Source organism: Cervus elaphus, chromosome 15 (assembly GCF_910594005.1).
Source record: "Cervus elaphus chromosome 15, mCerEla1.1, whole genome shotgun sequence".
Taxonomy (NCBI): Eukaryota; Metazoa; Chordata; class Mammalia; order Artiodactyla; family Cervidae; genus Cervus; species Cervus elaphus.
The window spans coordinates 48,912,107-48,933,186 of record NC_057829.1 but is presented as its reverse complement, the minus strand read 5'-3'; the positions used below and the strand labels follow the sequence as shown (position 1 = coordinate 48,933,186).

General features: G+C 32.4%; 1 protein-coding gene across 1 annotated transcript in view; it reads right to left on the bottom strand.

The window, feature by feature from the left end:
* PCDH15 (protocadherin related 15) overlaps positions 1-21,080 on the bottom strand; it is a 1,264,171-nt gene that overhangs the window by 455,341 nt on the left and 787,750 nt on the right. The window contains exon 7 of the mRNA XM_043926323.1: positions 16,657-16,812. Coding sequence (XP_043782258.1) covers positions 16,657-16,812 — 156 coding nt within the window. The remainder of the gene's footprint in view (positions 1-16,656; positions 16,813-21,080) is intronic.

Sequence of the window (21,080 nt, the reverse complement as noted above, 5' to 3'; positions counted from 1 at the left end):
CCATAAAGTGATGGGACCAGATGCCATGATCTTAGCTTTCTGTGTGTTGAGTTTTAAGCCAACATTTTCACTCTCCTCTTTCAAAAGTGATGGGACCAGATGCCATGATCTTAGCTTTCTGTGTGTTGAGTTTTAAGCCAACATTTTCACTCTCCTCTTTCACTTTCATCAAGAGGCACTTTAGTTCTTCTTTGCTTTCTGTCATAAGGGTGGTATCATCTGCCTATCTAGATTATTGATATTTCTCCCAGCAATCTTGATTCCAACTTGTGCTTCATCCAGTCCAGCATTTCTCACCATGTACTCTGCATATAAGTTAAATAAGCAGGGTGACAATATACAGTCTTGATGTACTCCTTCCTGATTTGGAACCAATCTGTTGGTCCATGTCCAGTTCTAACTGTTGCTTCCTGACCTGCATACAGATTTCTCAGGAGGCAGGTCACATTGTCTGGTATTTTCATCTCTTTAAGAATTTTCCACAGCTTGTTGTGAACTAGACTTCACACCAAATTTCTCTTAAGAACAAATGCCCAACAGAAAGTGACATCCTGTACAAATTTCACTACTAGTGAAACTGGAGCCTCCACTATCATATTTAATTAACAATAAGATATCAATTCCATAACTTTCTCTTACATTTTTGTAGCATAAAATCAGCAGTCACAGGGAGGTTGCATTCATACGTCAACTTGACTGAGCCATGAAGTACCTAGATATTTGGTTAAACATTATTCGAGTTGAGTCTGTGAGGGTGTTTCTGAATGAGATTAACATGTGAATTGGTGGACCTAATAAAACAGATTGCTCTACCCCCTAAACGTGGGTGAAAGTGAAAGTCACTCAGTCCTGTCTGACACTTTGCAACCCCATGGCCTATACAGTTCATGGAATTCTCTAGGTCAGAATATTTGTGTTGATAGCCTTTTGCTTCTCCAGGGGATCTTCCCAACCCAAGGATCGAACCCAGGTCTCCCACATTGCAGGTGGATTCTTTACCAGCTGAGCCACCAGCGAGCTCCCTAAACATGGGTGGGCCTCATCTAATCCACTGAAGACCCAAATAGGACAAAAAGCTAAGTAAGGAAGAATTCACTGTCTGTTCCCGACTGTCTTCAAGTTAGGACATCTGTCTTCTCTTTCCCCTAGACTTGGATTCAAATTGGAATTTACACAATCAATTCTCTTGGTTCTCAGACTTTGGTCTTTGGCTAGAATTACATCAGCTGCGTTTCTAGCTTGACAACTCAAATCTTAGAACGTCTTAGCCTCCATAACCTTGTGAGCCAATTCCTTATAATAAATCTCCCTTGCTCAGACTATTTACCTATCTATCATGTATCCCTCAGTTCTGTTTGACTAATATGTCCCTGGTGCAGTTTCTCAGTAGTGAAAAAGTAAAGCTGAGTATTTGATTTTGCAGACATAAAAATTGGTCTCACATGTTCTAACTCACAAGGTCTGTATAGCTACTATGTGAACTCTAAGGAACAATTGCTGATTTAACTGCAACAGAGGCCATGCAATCTTTTGGTATTTTGATTATACTCTATGATCCTTTGAGGGTTTTCCCAGCTGGTGCAGTGGCAAATAATCTGCCTGCCAATGCAGGAGACACAAGAGACTTGGGTTCAATCCTTGGGTCAGGAAGATCCTCTGGAGGAGGAAATAGCAACCCACTTCAGTATTCTTGCCGAAAAACACCATGGATAGAGAAGCCTGGTGGGCTACAGTTCATGGGGTCACAGAGTCAGACATGACTGAGCGACTAAGCATACACACACATGATCCTTTGAAGATTGTCTACAGGGCTTCCATAGTCATCTATGTAAAATATCGTAAACTTCTAATATTGTAGTTCTAGAAAACAGACCCAGTTTAAATGATTAATTACTGTCTTCTTCTCTCTTTACTTATTTTCAGGGTCTTTTCGATTGCACTGTATAGTCCGAAGATCATTTGCCATAAAAATAATTTTTCCAACCTGCAAGACATTCATGCTTTAGCTATAATTCAGCCTTTAACCTCCTCCTCTGATAAAGTAATTTTATAAATCTCTCTTGCAAATCATCCCTACCTTACAATATATGCCTCAGAAATAATGACATGTTTAAAAACCAGTGCGGTCTCCACAAACGAAATGGAATTATATATTTGTAAGGAGGTGGGCATTAGTGAGAACTTCAACTTTTTCTCACTATAATAACATTACACTATCTCCGAATCTGTGATTATCTATTGAAGCTTATTATGTGCCAAAACACTGTTTCTATGACCATTACATTGGTTTTATATTAACTCATTGATATAACATTTGTTTTGCTAAAACATTCATTCAAATCAAATGTTTATTTGAAGTTTATCTTAAAACTTTTAGAAATGTTATCAAATGGTACACATTTTGAATTCACATTCAGCAGATGCTATCTTGCTGTGATTTATTGAATCAAAAAGAAAAATATAAGAAAGGAATTACATATGTTCTTCAAGTTCCCTTTAACATAATATAGCTTTCACACCTGTGCATAAAATCTTTACTCCATTCTTTATCATGAAAGCCAGATAATTAATATTGAAAATAATTTCCTCTCAATAGATTATTAAAATCTAATTCATGTAGACAAGTATTTTCAAAACAAGAGAAAGGATTATTATTAGAGAAGTAATAACTAGCCTAGTATTTTTCTAAAAACTGAAGAGCAATCACACAAACTGAATTAAGCTTAAATCGAATATATATGTGTGCATATGTATTGACAGATATATATACAGAGACTATATATATATACACATATATACATATGTATATGAAAGATTTTATTGAAAGTTTTTGAATAGTAGCATACTTGAATATTTTAAAACAGGTGGAAGATTGATTTCCATTTATATGCTTAAATTAAAAAATGTATTTTTATGTGCTTCTTTTCTTTCCCTTAATATCATTTTTTTCCTCTCTTACCTATCTCCTGTTTCCCAAAATATACTTAATTCCTTGGAGGAGGAAAATAGACAAGAAAAAGGAATGAGGGCTTAGTCTTATTTCTTTCTTCAGAAGCTTTTGTGTGCTGTAGATTAAATGTTAGCATTCTCTATCCAAAGAAACTCTGTGAATGGAAATGGCTGTATAAGTCCAGTGATTTTTTTTCCTCGAGTAAATGCATCAGGTTTTCAATACCATGGACCATATTCTTTTTCTTTCTTTCTTTTTTAAAATAATTAATTTATTTGGCTATGCTTGGTCGTAGTTGTGGCACTTAGAATCTTCAATCTTCGTTGTGGCAAGTTAATACTTAGTTACAACAGGTGGTATCTAATTCCCTGTCCAGGGATTGAACCCAAGTGCCCTGCATTGGGACCACAGACTCTTAACCACTGGACCACCAGGGGAGTCCCATCATAGACCGTATTTCTTAAAAAAAAAAAAAAAAAAAAAAAAAAGACTTAATTTACCTGTATAAAAGAAATCACCTTATTATACTGGAAATTTTTTAAAAATTAAAAATAAATGACCAAACCAAACAAAAACAAACACATAGATATAGAGAATAGAGTCATGATAACTAAAGGAAAAAGGGGATAGAGAGAAAAAAATTGGTAAAGGAGGTCAGTAGTATGGTGATTGTTTTCCACTAAACTTTAGATGGTGAGCACACTATAGTGTATACAAAAATCAAAATATCATACACATGGAATATATAATGTTATAAACCAAAAAAATAGATTGTAAACTACTAATATACTCAACTCCTTGAGGGCAAGGACAATGTCTTCATAGAATATGAATTTCATAAATGTTTATAATTAATGCACTATGGAAAAGAGAAAGACATTATCTGGATAATTGATGGAACTGGAATGGTGACTATGGATTAGAAATAGTAATGTATCAGTGTTCATTTTCTGATTTTTGATGGCTGTATTGTTATGTGGAGAATATTCTTATCTATCAGAAATGAACATTAAAGTATTGATATTTGGGGATAAGCAGGACTCTTTTCAGTAACACCACAAATGGTTTAGAGAAAAAGCTTGTATAATTTTTATATTTTTGTATTTGAAATTATTTATGTGTCAAAATAAACCTTCCCCGGTTAAAAAAAAATACATAAGAAACTGTAAAGAAAACATAGAAAATGTGCAGAAAATATTCTTAACTATATATGGAATCTCTCTTGTTATGCTTCATCATGAAGACCATCTGTGCCTTTAGATCTACCAAAATGATTCTGAGAAGAACAGATGTTCAAAAATGCATATATTAAATGGAAAGAGATGATATAGTCACAATGAAATTTAAAAAAAATAGCACAGAGTTAAAAATTTAATCAGGAAAGCAAAAACTAAAATTGAATAGATTCAGATATTTCACCATTGTGAGAAAAAATTCTCAACATGTTGTTTAGTCACTCAGTCATGTTCGACTCTTTTAGGACCCCACGGACTGTAGCCCGTCAGGCTCCTGTGTCCATGGAATTTCCGAGACAAGAATGTCTCATTATTTATTTTGCATTTGGTTTTTTAAGATCAGCTTCATTTTAAAAAATAGTTATAAATTATAACTATTTCTAAAAAAGCATATATTCAGGGCAGAGCTGACCTGCAATTAAAGATGGCCATAACCTGTACTACATATTTTAAAAGCATTATCTCTTAAAATCCTCAACACAACTTTGTAACATTATTATTTTCTCCTATATTTATTTTATAGTTAATAATAGGCTAAGAGAACTGCTATCTCCTATCTTATTTCTAATAGCTGGTATGTAAAGACTACGACACAGATTACTTGGCTTCAAAGTGTTAATTCACAAGCACTGTGACATACATTGTTTCAGAAATTTCATAATTTGCTATTAAGAAACTTTTGAGAAAAAAAGGAAATGAGGAAGGAAAGTAAAAGTCATTCAGTCATGTCTGTGCCTTTACGACCCCATGGTCTATACAGTATTTTCCAGGCCAGAGTACTGGAGTGGGTAGCCTTTCCCTTCTCCAGGGGATCTTCCCAACCAAGGGATCCAACCCAAGTCTCTCGCATTGCAGGTGGATTCTTTACCAGCTAAGCCACAAGGGAAGCCCAGCAACACTGGAGTGGGTAGCCTATCCCTTCTCCAATGGATCTTCTGGACCCAGGAATCAAACCAGGGTCTCCTGCATTGCACATGGATTCTTTACCAAATGAGATATGAGGGAAGCCCAATGAAAGAGGAACTAAATATAATTTGGCACACAACAGAACCAAGATATACACTAAACTGAAATGCAATTTGGATGATGCATTCCATCAAATATAGTTTATGTTTAGCCCAAAGGAAAAATAATTTTGAGATATTTTACATAAAGACAAAAAATTCAATTTAGTTCATGCCTGCATTTTAGAAAATTTGTTCTCAGCAAGCAAGCAAATTATTTGATAAATTCCTAAATTCCCCATCTCAGCATGCTAATGTTTTCATTAGTAATCAAATATGTATTACTAGTGTATTCCATAAAGTCTAAAAAAGCACATCAGTACATGCTCAAGGGGCAAAGAGAAGAAGGAAGAAAATATATCCAATCATTGAAATTTGTATTTTCATCAATGGTTTTTTAACAAATCAGTGTTTTATAAATCACTAATAAAAATGCTGAGTACAGGTTTGATGAGGAACAGGATATTTACAAGTTTTAAGCTTTTAATTACTTGTTAACTATTAAGTACAAAGAAAGAATAAATATAGAAGAAAAACCTTCTATGATAAAATGATAAAAGCTACCATTACCAGTAATGGGACACATTGATATTGTTAAGTCTCTTTTGTTACGTGCTCTGAAGAAAACATTATCACTTTTGTGGTATTCCTGAATAAAATCTATGATCATGAGGAAATACCAGCTAATTCTAAATTTAAAAATATTCTGTAAACTATCACACTGCTGGAAATTATTAAGGTCATTAAAGTTAAGGAAATATCAAGGAACTAAGATTGAGACTAAAAAAGACACAGCAAATGAATGTAATGTGTGACCTTAGGTTGAATCTTTGGACTATAAAGGAGTTTATTGGGAGAAAAAAAACAGCAAAATTTGTGGTCTGAAGATTACAGATTAATACTGCATGAATGTAATTTCCTGAGTTCGATGGTTATATTATATAGAAGAGTGTCTTTGTTTTTCAGAAATACACAATTAAATGTTACATGCTTAAGAGGTTTCTTATGTACAACTTGCTCTTCATTGATATAGAAAAAAATAGCTATATGTGATATATATATATATATATATATATATATATAAAACTATATGGTACATATACACATAAGTAATATAATGCATGCCATTTATATTTATGTGTATATACATCTATGTGTGTATGCATGTATATGCACATCTCTATTTATCTGTTTATTTATCTATTAGAAAGAGACATTATCTGGCCAGTACTCTTCAAGACTTTCAAGGTATTAAAAACAAAGACAGTAAAAAACAGATATAGTGTAGATGAGACTAAAGATTCATGATGATTGAAAGTAATATGGTATCATAGATGGGGTCCTGGGACAAGAAAAAACACATTAGGTAAAATTAAGGAAACCTAGATAAAATATGGATTTGAGTTAACAGTAATGTTTCACTGTTGGTTCACTAGTTGTTAAAATATGTACCATACCAATGAAACACATTAAGAATAGAGGAAAATGGATGTGGGTTATATGGAACTTCACTACTTCTATTAAAATGTTACTTAGGTCTAAATATTTTTTATGTTGCTTACGTAAATGGTAGAAAATATTAACATAAACAGACCATTTCCATAATCATTTTCATTATAACTAAGTCCAAGACTTAAACATATCATTTATTATAAAAATATTTTAAAGATAAAATTTTATATTACATGTAGTTCTTATGAATATATAACATACATTTGAACCAACGGTTAGCCAAAATATAAGATAGAAAAAGAGTGAGAAAAGAGAGGAAGAACAAAATAGAGAGAGAGGTTCCCACTCTTTTCTATGATTTAATTTGGCTGAAGTTCAGCCTTTAGTTTCTGCTGATGGGTTTGATCACTAAAATATTTTTAACCATACACATAAACCTTAAGGGAAAAAAATCATTTCAGAGTCCATTTTTCAAAAAAAATTAGTGAGTTCATTAACCTAATGGGTATTGTTGAAAGGCACAATCATGCTGTGTTAGAAAGAGATATGACAGCATTTAAAGTAAAATTTCTACCAGTTACCACGAAATACTCTTCACATGATATGTCTACTAATCTAGAAGTAGTTGGTATGTGCTCATCACTACATTACTTTTTGTAATTCATCATGAATGTATAAGTGTTCTATACAAAAGCTATAGTTCAAATCTGATACCACATCACGATCCTATAATCCATTTTATATTCTATAGTTACTATGTTACAAATAAGATACTTTACAGTGCCCATCATGGTGTATTAAAGAGGGTTTCAAGATTATTAATCTCACAAAGTTTGGAGAAAATATAAGAGAAAATCTTTGGTGATGTGAAGTTGAAAAAATATACCTTGAGGAAAGTGCCCATCAGTGAACAGAATGAAGTTTAGAACTATGTTTGTTAGTCTCAATGTTACATGGGATTCAGTCCTATTCATAATTTTTTATTTTTCTGCTACACTATTTTTTCCTTAGTTCAAAAAATATTGAGTACTAGCAATATAATTAGAATGAATATGAGATGTATAATTATTATCCCCAACAGATGGTAAAAACAAAAATGAAATTTTACAAAATATTCCAACTAAAAAACATCACATAATGAAAATATTCAAGTTTATTCTACTTTGAGAATTAAATTGTGGGAAGCGTGAATGGATAAAAGCAGAGATTGCTGGATTTAATTAGAAAGTTCACTGCCATTGCCATTCTTACCATTCAGTGAGTACCTAGAACATACCTAGAACCATTGGTTTCACTTTACATCTCTCTATCCTTCATCTTCAATAAGTGAATCAATAAATGAAATTAACACTATGTTTTTCCATTGAGGAAACTAAGTGTATTAGAAATTAATCAATTTTCTGTGATTGTGCAGAGAGGAAGCGGTCACACTATATCAGAGCCTAGGATATAGTGAATCCAAAGGCTTTGTGCCTTTGGAACTCTACCTAGGACTTCCCTGATGATCCAGGATTTAATAATCTGCCTGACAGTGTGGGGGACACAGGTTCAATCCTCATCTGGGAAGATTCCACATACTGCAGGTCAACTAGCCCCTGTGCCACAACTATGAGCCTGCATGCCTTGGAACCCATGCTCTGAAACAAGAAAAGCAACTTCAGTGAGGTGTAAACACCACAACTAGAGAATAGCCCTAGCTTGTGGCAACTAGACAAAGCCTGTGCACAGTGGTGAAGATCCAGTGTAGCCAAAAATAAAAATAATAAATTAGTAATAATACTATTCAGATTAATGGTTCTATTTATCCTTTATTTTTTATGTCTCCGAGCACTATCATTCTTTTGCTTGATGCATTTGTACAATATAGTGATCAAACACTCAGTTTTAGAGCAAAGCTGCCTGTGTTTCTCACTTAGATCTGCCACTTATTAGCAGTGAAATCTTAGGCAAATTAATAAATGCTTCTCTGTCCCAGTATTTTCTCATCTTATTGTGTAAAATGAAAAAAATATACAAATAATTTGAGTGTGTGTGTAGGTTTAAGTAAGTTTTAAACAAGATGTTTCATGGAAAAACAGCACTCATAAATGATAATTGTTAGAATGAATCTATCTTTATCATTGTAATCTGACCTAATTCCAGTCAATATCAGGAGATATGATGCCACTAAATTAGCAAGAAGGTCTATGCAGAAACCTGTGAACCAATTTTAGATAAGAACACATTTTAATGTGTCAAATTACTTACTAATGAGTATAGCTAAAATTAAAAGAAGAAAAATAAATACTAAAATTACTCAAAACTTAAAGCTTATAGACATTTAAACTGTTAACCAGGACATACTTTGTGATATAATTGTAATGTCAATAGCTATGAAACAACTTGATTGTTCCTGAAAACCAAGATTATTTCCACTGCTAACCTTTACTTTCCTAAATTATAAGTGGCATTTTATATTTAGATTTATGAAGTATCCTTTAAAGTTTCCTGTTGTTAAGAACTTAGAGACCTTGACCAAACACAATTTGTTAAATTGTGATTCTCTTAGTACCCTTTACATTTGAACTTCATAACTCTAGGCATGTAGGAAAACCTTGTTGAGGAAAATAAAGACATTTGGTTAAAGGGGAGTCATATTAATATTATTTAATATAACTTTAGCTTTGCTGGGACACGAAAGTGAAAGCAAAAGTGAAGTCGCTCAGTCGTGTCTGACTCTTTGCAATCCCATGGACTGTAGCCTACCAGGCTCCTCCGTCCATGGGATTTTCTAGGCAAGAATACTGGAGTGGGTTGCCATTTCCTTCTCCAAGAGATCTTCCCAGCCCAGGGATTGAACCCTGGTCTCCCCCATTGTAGGCAGACACTTTACCGTCTGAGCCACCAGGGAAGTCTGCTGGGACATGAAAACTAAGGTAAATGTTAAGTGGTGTAATAGACATATACGAATTAAAACATAATTTCTCCCTAGAGTTATGAAAAAAAGGGACTATAATTCACATAACTATATAACTTCCCCCTAGGGCTATGTAAAATATATTGCAATTCACATAGCTCATATTTACCAAGTTAAAAAAAAAAAAATCTGGGCTTCTTTTTCTGTCATCACTGTTTTGTCAGCCTATATAATTTATCACAATAATCTGGAAAACTTTTACTCCTTTCTTAAAACACTTTATCATGTATAAGCTTCTTCTCAAATTTAACTCAGAACAAACACACACACACACACACATACACACACGCACACACACACACATATATGAGTGTCCCCGGTGACTCACTCAGTAAAGAATCCACCCCACAATGCAGGAGATGCAGGTTTGATCCCTGATCAAGAAGTTCCCCTGGAGAAGGAAATGGCAACCCATTCTAGTATTCTTGCCTGGAAAATGCCATGGACAGAGGAGCCTGGCAGGCTACAGTCTGTGGGGTTACAAAGAGTCAGACACAGCTTAGAGACTAAACCACCACCACCAAACATATATCTGCACACTTTAAATCTTTATATCACTTATTTAAGCCTGATATTATACACACACATAAACACACATAAATATAATATCAAGTTTAAATAAGTGAAATAAAGATAACTCTTTTCAGATTGTAATTTAAAATTAGTTATAAAATATACAAGTAACACCCTGGAGAAGGAAATGGCAACCCACTCCAGTATTGGGCTATAGTCCACGGGGTCACAAAGTGTCAGACATGACTTGGCGACTAAACAACAACATACAAGTAACACGTTGTACACTAAAATCTGTGGACTTTTTTTTTCTTTTCTACTTTAAGATTTATTACATGTATTCATTAAACCCCATGAGGTAGGTGTCCTAATACTTTCATTTCTAGTTTTCACATGAGGAAACTGAAACACAAAGAAATTTTTATTTTTACAAGATCAATGCAATTAAAAATGGTAAGCCAGCTCTAACATAGTTGGACATTTGAGTTGTCTCCAGGTTTTGACTATTATGGAAATATTGTCAGTGAATATTCTTGTACATGTTACTTGGTGAACATACATAACACAAGGGCAGAATTCTTGAGTCAAAAGGTATCTTTTTGTTTATCTTTTGTAGAAACTACAAACAAATTTCCAAAGTAATTGTCCCAATTTACTCCTCTACCAACAATGTATAGAGGTTGTGTTTACTCTGTAGCTTTATCAAGATGTGGAATTGTACTTCCTTTCAATTAAAAGTTTAATTTAATTTAGAGTAAACTGATATAATTGAAACCTTCATATTGAAGGCGCTAAGATCAGGGAATGACTTGTTACAATTTGCTTCTTGTCTGCTACAATTTGCTTCTTGTTTGTTACTGTTTTATTAAAAAAAATTAATATTGACTGTCTTCAAATTTGCTAAGCTCATTTATTAATTATAATAATCTACATGTAAATACTGTTGGGTTTCTACATATGCAATAATACTAGTTAGGAATAATGAGAGTTTTATATGTCATTTTCAGAATAAGTGTGAAGTTTCTAATTTAATTCTGTGTTTTTATTGATTGTAAGCTCAATTGCATTGTGATTAGAAAACATACTCTGCTTAATTTCAGTCATTTGGAATATGTTGACACTTCCTTTATAGCCTAACATTTGGTAAATTCTTGCAAATGCTTCATGTGACTGGAAAGAATGAATTCTGCAGTTGTTAGGTATAGCGTTCCTTCCATAAGAACTTACCAGGTCATGGTGCTAATTCTATAGCTCAAGTCTATTTTCTTACTGCTATTTTTCCCTTACCTATTTTGTCAATTACTGGGAGTGCTTTTACATTAATTACCTATTGCTACCAAAATAAATTAATGTAAATTTAGTAGCTTAAATTAGTATTCATTTGTTATTTCACAGGTAATTTAGAAGTTGAAAGCAGGTCTCACCAAGTTAAAATCAAAGTATTGGTAGGGCTGGATTCTTTTCTGGAGACTCTGGGAATAAGTTCAATTCTCAGCTCTTTTTTATTGGAGGGCTTCATTCATCATTAAAACCAGCACAGTTGGCTTAATTTCTTCTTACTCTTTGATTCTCTTTGATCTCAACTCTCCTTTCTGTTTCATATTTTTCACTACTTCCTCTTCCTTTGATACTCCAGTCACAGAAATTTCTCTCCTTTTAAGAGCTCGTGTGATTAGATTAGGCCCACGGGGATAATCCAGCATAATCTACTGATTAGCATCCATAACCTTAACCATGTCTGTAAAGTTGTTTTGCCTGAGATTAGGATATGGACATCTTTGAGTGACTAATGTTCTACCTACCACAGGTTTTAAATGTGGTTTTAAATTATCTCTATGATAATAGATTTTTCTTTTCTCCTTTAAGTGTTTCAATATCCACTTGATTATTGCTGAGGCCATGTTATTAAGTGAAATTACATTCACAGTTACTACAACTGTCTGGCAGATTGAACTCTCATCATTGTGAAAAGTTCCTTTTATTCTCTATTTATATATTCAAATTTTTATTTATATTTCCTTGTTAGTTCTTTAATGCCTTTTTGTAGATATATTTATTTAATGATTTATTTTCCTTTTATTTATTAATTTGTATCTATTATTATTTATTTATATCTCCATGCCTCTTCTGGTTATCTTCAAGAGAATAATTAGTCCCAAATACCTAGTCTACCTCAATCAGAACCAGAGGATTTATATTTTGTATAACTGGAAATAATAGAGATTATATGAATCTAAACCTGCTTAAACAGCCATGTAGTACCACCTCTGTATATAGGGTGACAAGAATCCGAAAGCATATTATAGAAACATATTGAAGAGCGTTAAGTAAGAAAAGAGGGAAGATATGCAATTTCTTTATACATTTTATGTGTTATCTTTTAATTACACATAATAATATATCTTTAAATAATATGTTGGGGGGAAATTTTATTTTTGTTACTCATGGTCAATAATTCTCACAAATTAGCTATCCACATCATGTTTTTTTCTTTTTCATTGCAGAACTGAATAGACATGATGGTGCCTTTCAGGATCTGACCCAAAGTGTGTTCTTCAGTTTCATGTCCTTCCATTCTGTCCTTTCTTAATTTAAGCTTGTTGTGCAAAACTCCTTATATCTAATTTAGTGGCAATCCAGAAATAAGGACTACTACTTTAAACAAAAATTGACAGAAACAGTTCACTAAATAAATTCAAAACACCATCAAGAGACAATAGTACTGATAATAGACATGAAGTGTGCATTTTTGACTAGTATAAGACCACAATGTAAACACTGCAATAATACAGCAGCATGAATTTTTACTTAAAACAGTTTTTTTTTATTTATAGAACATGAATTGCCATTTTTCTAGGTCAAAAATAGTTGAACACTGGCAAATTCTTTGAGTCCAACCTTTCAGTTATATCTGAACTATATTTCTCTGAGTTCCTAGACACTTAAAGAAATGCAGTTCAGAAGCTTTATATATACAGTTGATCCATGAACAACATGGGTTTGAATGGTATGGGTCCACTTATATGCAGATTTTTTCAACAGTAAATACTATAGTACTACATAATGCATGCTTCCTCTCTTCCTTTCTCCTTTTCTTTCTCTTTCTTTCTTTCTTAACTGTATACCATCTACCTGTCAAGAGAAACGCAAGAGAACATTCTTCCAGAAAGTGCCAACAAATTATCTGCAATAAATCACAGCATGTCACAGATGCAAAGTACCTTTAGGGTGATATTCAAGGTGACAAAGAGAACAAATTAATATTGACTAAAAAAATTGCCCTGTCTGTAAAGAGATCATTAAAGACCAGGACAGATATAACCTTTCTATTACCCTGAGATTAATTCTTCACAAGCATAAGAAAACATGTTTGCCTTGATTTGTCCTTGTTTACTTTCTATTATGTCAAAAGGAATGTTTTGAAATGGGATGCATATGTTATCAAAGACATCACTGCCAGAAAATATTTATCTTCCAGAAATTACTTAAGAATGATCAGCAGCAATTAGACTGTACAACTTGTTCTTCAAACCAGCCAGACTAATTACTTAATGATACAATTGTCCAAAATTAATTGAGAGTCTCCAATTACCCAGAGAGAAAAAAAAATACTTGCAATATCTTATGTCTGACATAAAAATAATTTTAAACCTTTGTAGGCAATTCACGTGCTGTTCCAGGTCTCAGTTTTCTCACAGTGAATAAAGGAGAGTGACCAATCAGGACTTTAAGACGCTTTTATAAATCTGTGATGATGACTTTATAACTGTATTTTGAACTTTAATGAAGTATAAAATATTTTGACACCAACAGTCTCTTAAACCTCACATGGCTTTATATTTATTTTTAGGAAAGCATTTAGATCATTCTAGTCATAACTACCTTAATTGTATGTTTTGTACTAAAAGGAGAAACAGCATGGAAAATATCTTGCAATCTTTCACAGAGTAGAATACATTTTATTTAATTTTATTTTACAGGTAGCTCTGTAGTTGCAGTATATATATATAGTTGCAGTGTATATATACATATATATATACACACATACATATATATATATATGGGTATATATAAAATTGCAATATATTTGCCCTGATGGAGAGATAAATTTATAGATAAAGATATATAGATAAACTCATTCAAGGCAATTAAACTAAAAATTATTCAAAAATAGGATGAGAAAAATAGCTAAATTTCATTTTTTCTTATAATTATGCTTTGGTGTTTAAATAAACTTTGTATTCTTTACAAGAAAATTGATATGAGAGAGTACAAACAAAATCAATGAAGGAAAATATCAATTACACATGTTCCACAGAATCAAACCATAGAAAATCTGACCATAGTATCAGTGGGATAGGATTGACTCAATTGGCTTTGGGAAACACATTAAGAGAAAAACATAATTAGGCAGTTTTGTATAGAAATCCTGCCTCTCCAAATAATATTTAAGATAAAATGTTTAATGTTTCTACAAATTGTATCATACTAATTGCATTTAACCAGATGACATAGGAGTTTAGAGTTTGGAGAAACTCAAGATCAATGACTGTGTATAGCTCAGGATGAGTATAGAAATAGGAAATGGAAATGGGTCATGAGTTAAACTTTAAAAAATGAATAAAACTTGGAGACTTGCAATGTATGGAGGATTCCCTTCTAAGTAAATCGAACAGTGTGAGTAAAGCCAAAGAAATGAGTATATTTGTAAGACATGAGGAAGTTAATCTGAACAGAATGTGTATTGTCAGAGAGAAACTGAATTTAAGAATACATTGACAAAAGATCAGATAATAGAAGGCCTTGAAAGTCAGCTGGTGGAGTAGATGATCTTTATCTTGATAATAATGAGAAATCATACAATTTTTGAATAGGAGAATGGCACAATTAAAATAGTATTGGAAAAGTTAGTTATCACCAAGGTGCTGAAAAAAATTGGAGTAGGGGTAGAAGTAGTCAAATTACATAGACTACTTTGAATGCAAATTGAACTTTATAAATTTTGTTTTAGAAAATAAAGACATGTATCCAAGAACAGTTAAACATGGTACAAGACTGGATTTTAAAATTAGGTCTGTTGCTCAAGATCATTTATCTTTCAGTTTATATTCAAATAAAGCTAGCACTCAAACAAAGTAAAAACTCATTCAAAAAGTATAGTTTAGATGCTAAAATAAAATGCTACATAATTATTATGTAACATGGTTAATTACATTAATTAGCATTGTCTGTTTTAGCAGAAATCTGTTAAGTAAAAGGTAGCCCAAAATGGTTGAGCATTGACTGACAAGTAGTTTTGCCTGTTAAACTTTAAAAAGCTTATTTTTTTTATGTAATAAAATCTAGAAAGTCTCAGATTATGAGAAATATCATTTCTTTAAATTGTAGTGAACAGAAGAATATTGAAGTAAATAAGACACATTTTAAATAATTTCAAAAATAATGTAGAAGTTATAGGTACAATGCTGTTTTAATGCTCAAAGTGTACCGATTTCCTCTTGTAAAGTAGATATGTATTTTTAAGATAAAAAAAAGACATCATAGAAGGAATATGATTTGCTAAAGTAGAGGCTATTAAAAATGTGGTTCATTTTTTTGTGTCTAAATTACACATAATAGATATCAGAGATACTTTAGAAATATTTTATAATTTAATGGAATGCCCCCAAATTAATATAATATTCACCATTTAAAAAAATAAGATTAAAAGGATTCTTGGCTTATGGATTTTGGCTCAAAAGGAAAACAAAAGTAAACAACAAACAACAACAAAAAGCATGTTTTAGTGGTAAAGAACCTGCTTGCCAATGCAGGAGACATAAGAGATGTGGATCTGATCCCAGAGTTGGGAAGATCCCCTGGAGAAGGGCACGGCAACCCATTCCAGTATTCTTGCCTGGAGAATCCCATGGACATGGGAGGATGGTGGGCTATAATATACGGGGTCGCAGAAAGTCGGACACGACTGAGATGACTTAGCACAGCACAATAAAATCAGTAATACTACTTTTTAAATATTTTTTAGATAATTTGATGAGCATTTTTATAATAATTTAGTTTTTATTTATATTTAATTATTTTTAATCTGCCAAAATTTGATTTCAAAATTGAGGAAATAACTTTAAATTAATAAAATCTTAAATATGTATTTTCTTCTAGTACTTAATTACAGCTACCACCTCAAAGATACAAAAGAAAAAAATTAGTCTGTCTCATTTTACAATAAGAATAGCTGCTGATAAACCTTAGCAACCATGTATGTATATAGATTCAGACATTAAATTGTCCAAGATGATACAAATATCAATATTTTGATCATTATTATAAATAATTATTTTTTTCTGTAGCAAAGTGAATTCCTAAAACCATATTAGAAGTCACTCAGACCTTATTCTTCTAAAGTACTATTTTTGAAATGTTTTCTTGGTATTTCTAAACAGTTTATTATTTTATTATTACAGAGGGATGATTTCAAAATATTTATAATATGCAGTCAGTTACATATATTGATAAAAAGGAAACAGAGAAAGGTGGAGAGAAACTGACCTCATTTACTGTGGCATAGTAGCTTTCATGCTTGAATGTGGGTGAGTTGTCATTTCTGTCTCTCACCACAATTCGAACTTCATGGTAGATAACGGTGCCCACTTTTTTGTTGATGCACTGAACTTGCACCACAATAGAGTGTATATTCATTGGAGGCTGCAACACAGAAATTGCATCTTTAAAAAAAAAATAATTGAAACTGAAGTCTCTCATTATTGTCAAAGTACTTATTTAATAAAATCTTCTATACTTATTTACTTTTAAATTATAGTAATCTATAAAAATTGATCCATTTTGTACTGCTTTATGGATGAGAAGACAATCGTGATTACTTCATTGTTCAATTTTTAAAAAATAGAATCTCAGGTAGCATTCTGTTCACAATTAGAGGACTACCAATGAACACAATCACAAAAGTAATGGCTGAGATTTGCTGGGATGCCACAAATTTTGGCCTTTAAAAAAGTCAAAGAAGCAATGACATAAGGTTCTAATTTATAAAAGTAATGTATAAATGATAATATACATAGGGTAGAGAGATTGTATAACATTTGCATTTATTTATATTTTTCTAAAATATTAAATGTTCATATCTGATATAAACCAAAATATAGATAACCAGAAGAGAATCCATTCACAACCCAAATTTATTAAATGTATACAGTTAAAGTTTATTTTGCTAATCTTTTCTTTGCTCCAAAAATAATTTGTCTTATACACACACACACACATATGAGATTATCACCCATGTTCATGTCTGTAAATATAGATTTACTGCAGCAGTTTGATGTATACTAGTATGAATCTGCAGTATGTGCTCCATTATATAAATCTATAGCTCACTTGGTCTAAGTAAAAACTTATAATGATATGTTTACTGTTGTTAGTTTTTGTCATTTTAAGCAAGATTTCAATAAACATTTCATACATAAATAGGTGCTAATTTGTCTAATTATTTTACGATACAGTTTTACAAAGAGAGAATTTTCATCAAGGAGGCACTTATTACTCAGGTGCTATGACAAAGGGCTTGAAGGAGTATGAGACACACCTGCATCTCTGACTCTAGATACACAAAGTAATGACACAAAATATTTCTTTGTAATTTTCTCAAATCTTTTTGGAGTTTATAAAATTATCTTTGCATATAATTTTATCAGTGTGATCTATGCTGACCACCTTGTTTAGAACGCCATGCCTCCAATCTGCTCTTTCCTTTCAACTTCCCCTCTATTTATTTACTGTTTTTACCGCTTTTTTCATGCACCACATGGCATATTATACGTTTTATATATTCGTTGTACTTTGTCTCCCTTTACTGTATTGGAAGTTCCATAAAGCTGGGGATGCTATTTTGGTCATGACTTAATCTCCCTACACAGTAACTAGCACTGTGCCTAGAACACGTGGCTGAGCTATCAGAGCTGCACCACTTTGCTTGTAGTCGTGGCCCCATAACCTACGGATTACATGATCTAGATGCAAAGTCTCTCTGTGCTCAGTCTGTTCATCTCTAAAAATGAGGATAACAATAAACGCTGATATGATAGAACTATCATAATATCAATGTCTTATATGAACTTATCCTGTGCTAGGAACACAGTAACACATAAAATACAAACCCGCTTTTACTTATAAAATGCTAAATTTCCAAAAATATTAAAAAAAAAGAATTTATAAAATACAAACAGATCATCCTGGATTATAAAACAAAATATTAAATATTTGGGTTAAAACCAATTTGAAGATATAGCAGGCTTCCTAGGTGGCACTAGTGGTCAAGAACCATCTGCTAATGCAGGAGACTTAGAGATGCAAGTTTGATCCTTGGGTTGGGAAGATCCCCTGGAAAAAGGCATGGCAACCCATTCCAGTATTCTTGCCAAGAGAACAATGGAGAGAGGAGCCTGGCGGGCTACAGTCTATAGGATCACAAGAGCTGGACTGACTGAATCAACTTAGCATGTATGCACAGAAAGATATAGCAATAATTACCAGAAGCTAGAATTGGTTCATTAAAAATGTCACATTTCTAATGAGAAGAACATTGTAGAAACTATATCTAACCTGAAAAAAAACATTGTTTAATATCAGGATATTATTATGGCCAATAAAGTGAAAGGCAATTGAATTGTATTGTACCTGGTTGAATAATTGCATCTAGAAAGAGCAACTAGAAGCATCATTATCATATGGAGGAAGGTCTCTAATGAAGTGCCACACAGCTTTGGGTTCTAATCTAATGTCTTCTCTAATTCACTGTTTAAAAAGATTTTTGGCTATACCACACATCATATGGGATGTGAATTTCCCAACCAGAGATGGAATACATGCCCCCTGCACTGGAAGTACAGGGTCTAACCTCTGACCACCAGGGAAGTCCCTTCAAATCACTTTAAATCACTAACATATAAAAAGGTATTAAAGTCATGTGTATAAAAATCTGTGAATACCATGAATACCACAAGCCCAGAAGAATACATAACACATTTAATGATACAAAACAAGGTTCAAAATCATTTTAATGAGTCAATAATAAGTTTCAAAACCCTAAATTTTTATAACAATTAATTAATGATAATCAGCTTATTTGTATTAGGAAAAAAACTTAATTATCCAAATATAATAATAAATAGCTACAAACATTAACATGAAAATATAATTATAAAATTTGGATGAGTAAAAGAAGAGTTTACATGCCAACACTAAATAATACAATGCTGAATAATAATACAAATTACTTCATATGCATTAATAGATGAAAAAATAGGTGGATTACAATAAGTACCATTTTTAGGACAAATCAGATGTGAAGTTAGTTACACTGAGAATGTGTTATAAAATTCAAAATGTCTAAACTAAAGATCACAAGATTAGTCAGACATCTGAATGGTTGTTATGAAAAGATCAATTAGTTTATTCATTGTAGTCTCAGTGGGCAGAAATAAGAATAATAAATTAGAAGTATTACAAAGCATATGTTTCCAATGTAAACAGAGATTTTCTAATAATCCAAAGTGGGACAGAAAAGAATGAACTATCTAAAAAGTCAAGCTGCATCACTGAAAATCAGCACGCTTGAGGCTAAAACATAACTTAAAAGACTAGATCTGAGAAATTTTCTGGAAAGAATATGAATTAGATGATCTCCATCTTTACAGTGGAGTATTGGTTTTACAGTATTTATCTTAATAGACTTTTTAAAAACAATCCTCTCTACTTCAATTGTAAAGTAAATAACAGAATAAATAGTTGTACTATTAGCCTCTCTGACACACCTCTCGAAGACAATCAGGTGACAATTTATGTTCTGAAGTTATTTATCTTATAAACCTTGCAGAAGAGACCTATAAAACCATTCCATATCAGAAAGGTCAAAATCTTTGCAAGTAGAGAATCCAATGTAGTGTGCTGAGCCCCCGCTTAGTCCTGCTAAGTGCCCATAAATTAGATATAATCAGGTCACCTGGAACTCTTGTCGCTAACAACTTTAGGTCCCTATGCAACTGTGAGTAGCATGGATAGAACTTGGCTTGCAATAAATTCCAACCATAATGGATCATGATGAAGGCAAGAACTCCCTGTGGCTAATACATAACACTCCTTGTGATCTCACGTTGGAATAGATTCTATTCTGCTATATAAGATGGTTGTAAAAATACCAAATACATTTCCACCAAGCCTATTAGTGAGAGTGAAGGGACTCCAACAAACTTAGGAATGTTAGGAAAATTCTGGTGTATTTTTAATAACTGGTGGCAAAAATAAGTCATGGCAATTCTATCTTCTCTGATTCTCTTAATTTCCTTCATTCATGAAACAAATCAGAAAAAATAATGCTGTATATAAATTGTTTGAGGGTAATTATTTTAGAGTGATTACCATCATATTTCCCTAGACATGCAAACTATTTTTCAAGTTTAAAGACAATTGTTTAGTATGGTGTGAAAGTGAAAGGCACTCAGTCATGTCCTACTCTTTGTGAACCTATGGATTACATAGTTCATGGAATTCTCCAAGCCAGAATACTGGAGTGGGTAGCCATTCCCTTCTCCAGGGGATCTTCCCAACCCAGGGATCAAACCCAGGTCTACTTTAAATGTATACTCGCATATCCATATGTTAGTATACATGTGTGAATACATTTTAACACACACAGATAAAGTTCAGGAATGATATGTACCAACAGTTGATGAAAATGATCTTTGCAAAGTAAGGTTGAGAGTAAAACATAAAGGAAGAATTTTTCCAATATATATGTAAGATTTTTTTTTAATTTGAAAAATATTGTTGTACAATCACTTAGTTGCAACATGCAAGGTGAAGCATTTATAAATAATGTATTGATGTGAACAGTGTTGATTATAGCATACATATTCAGTCTAAGGAGAACTGAGATTTTTCTGGAAACAACAATATTTGGA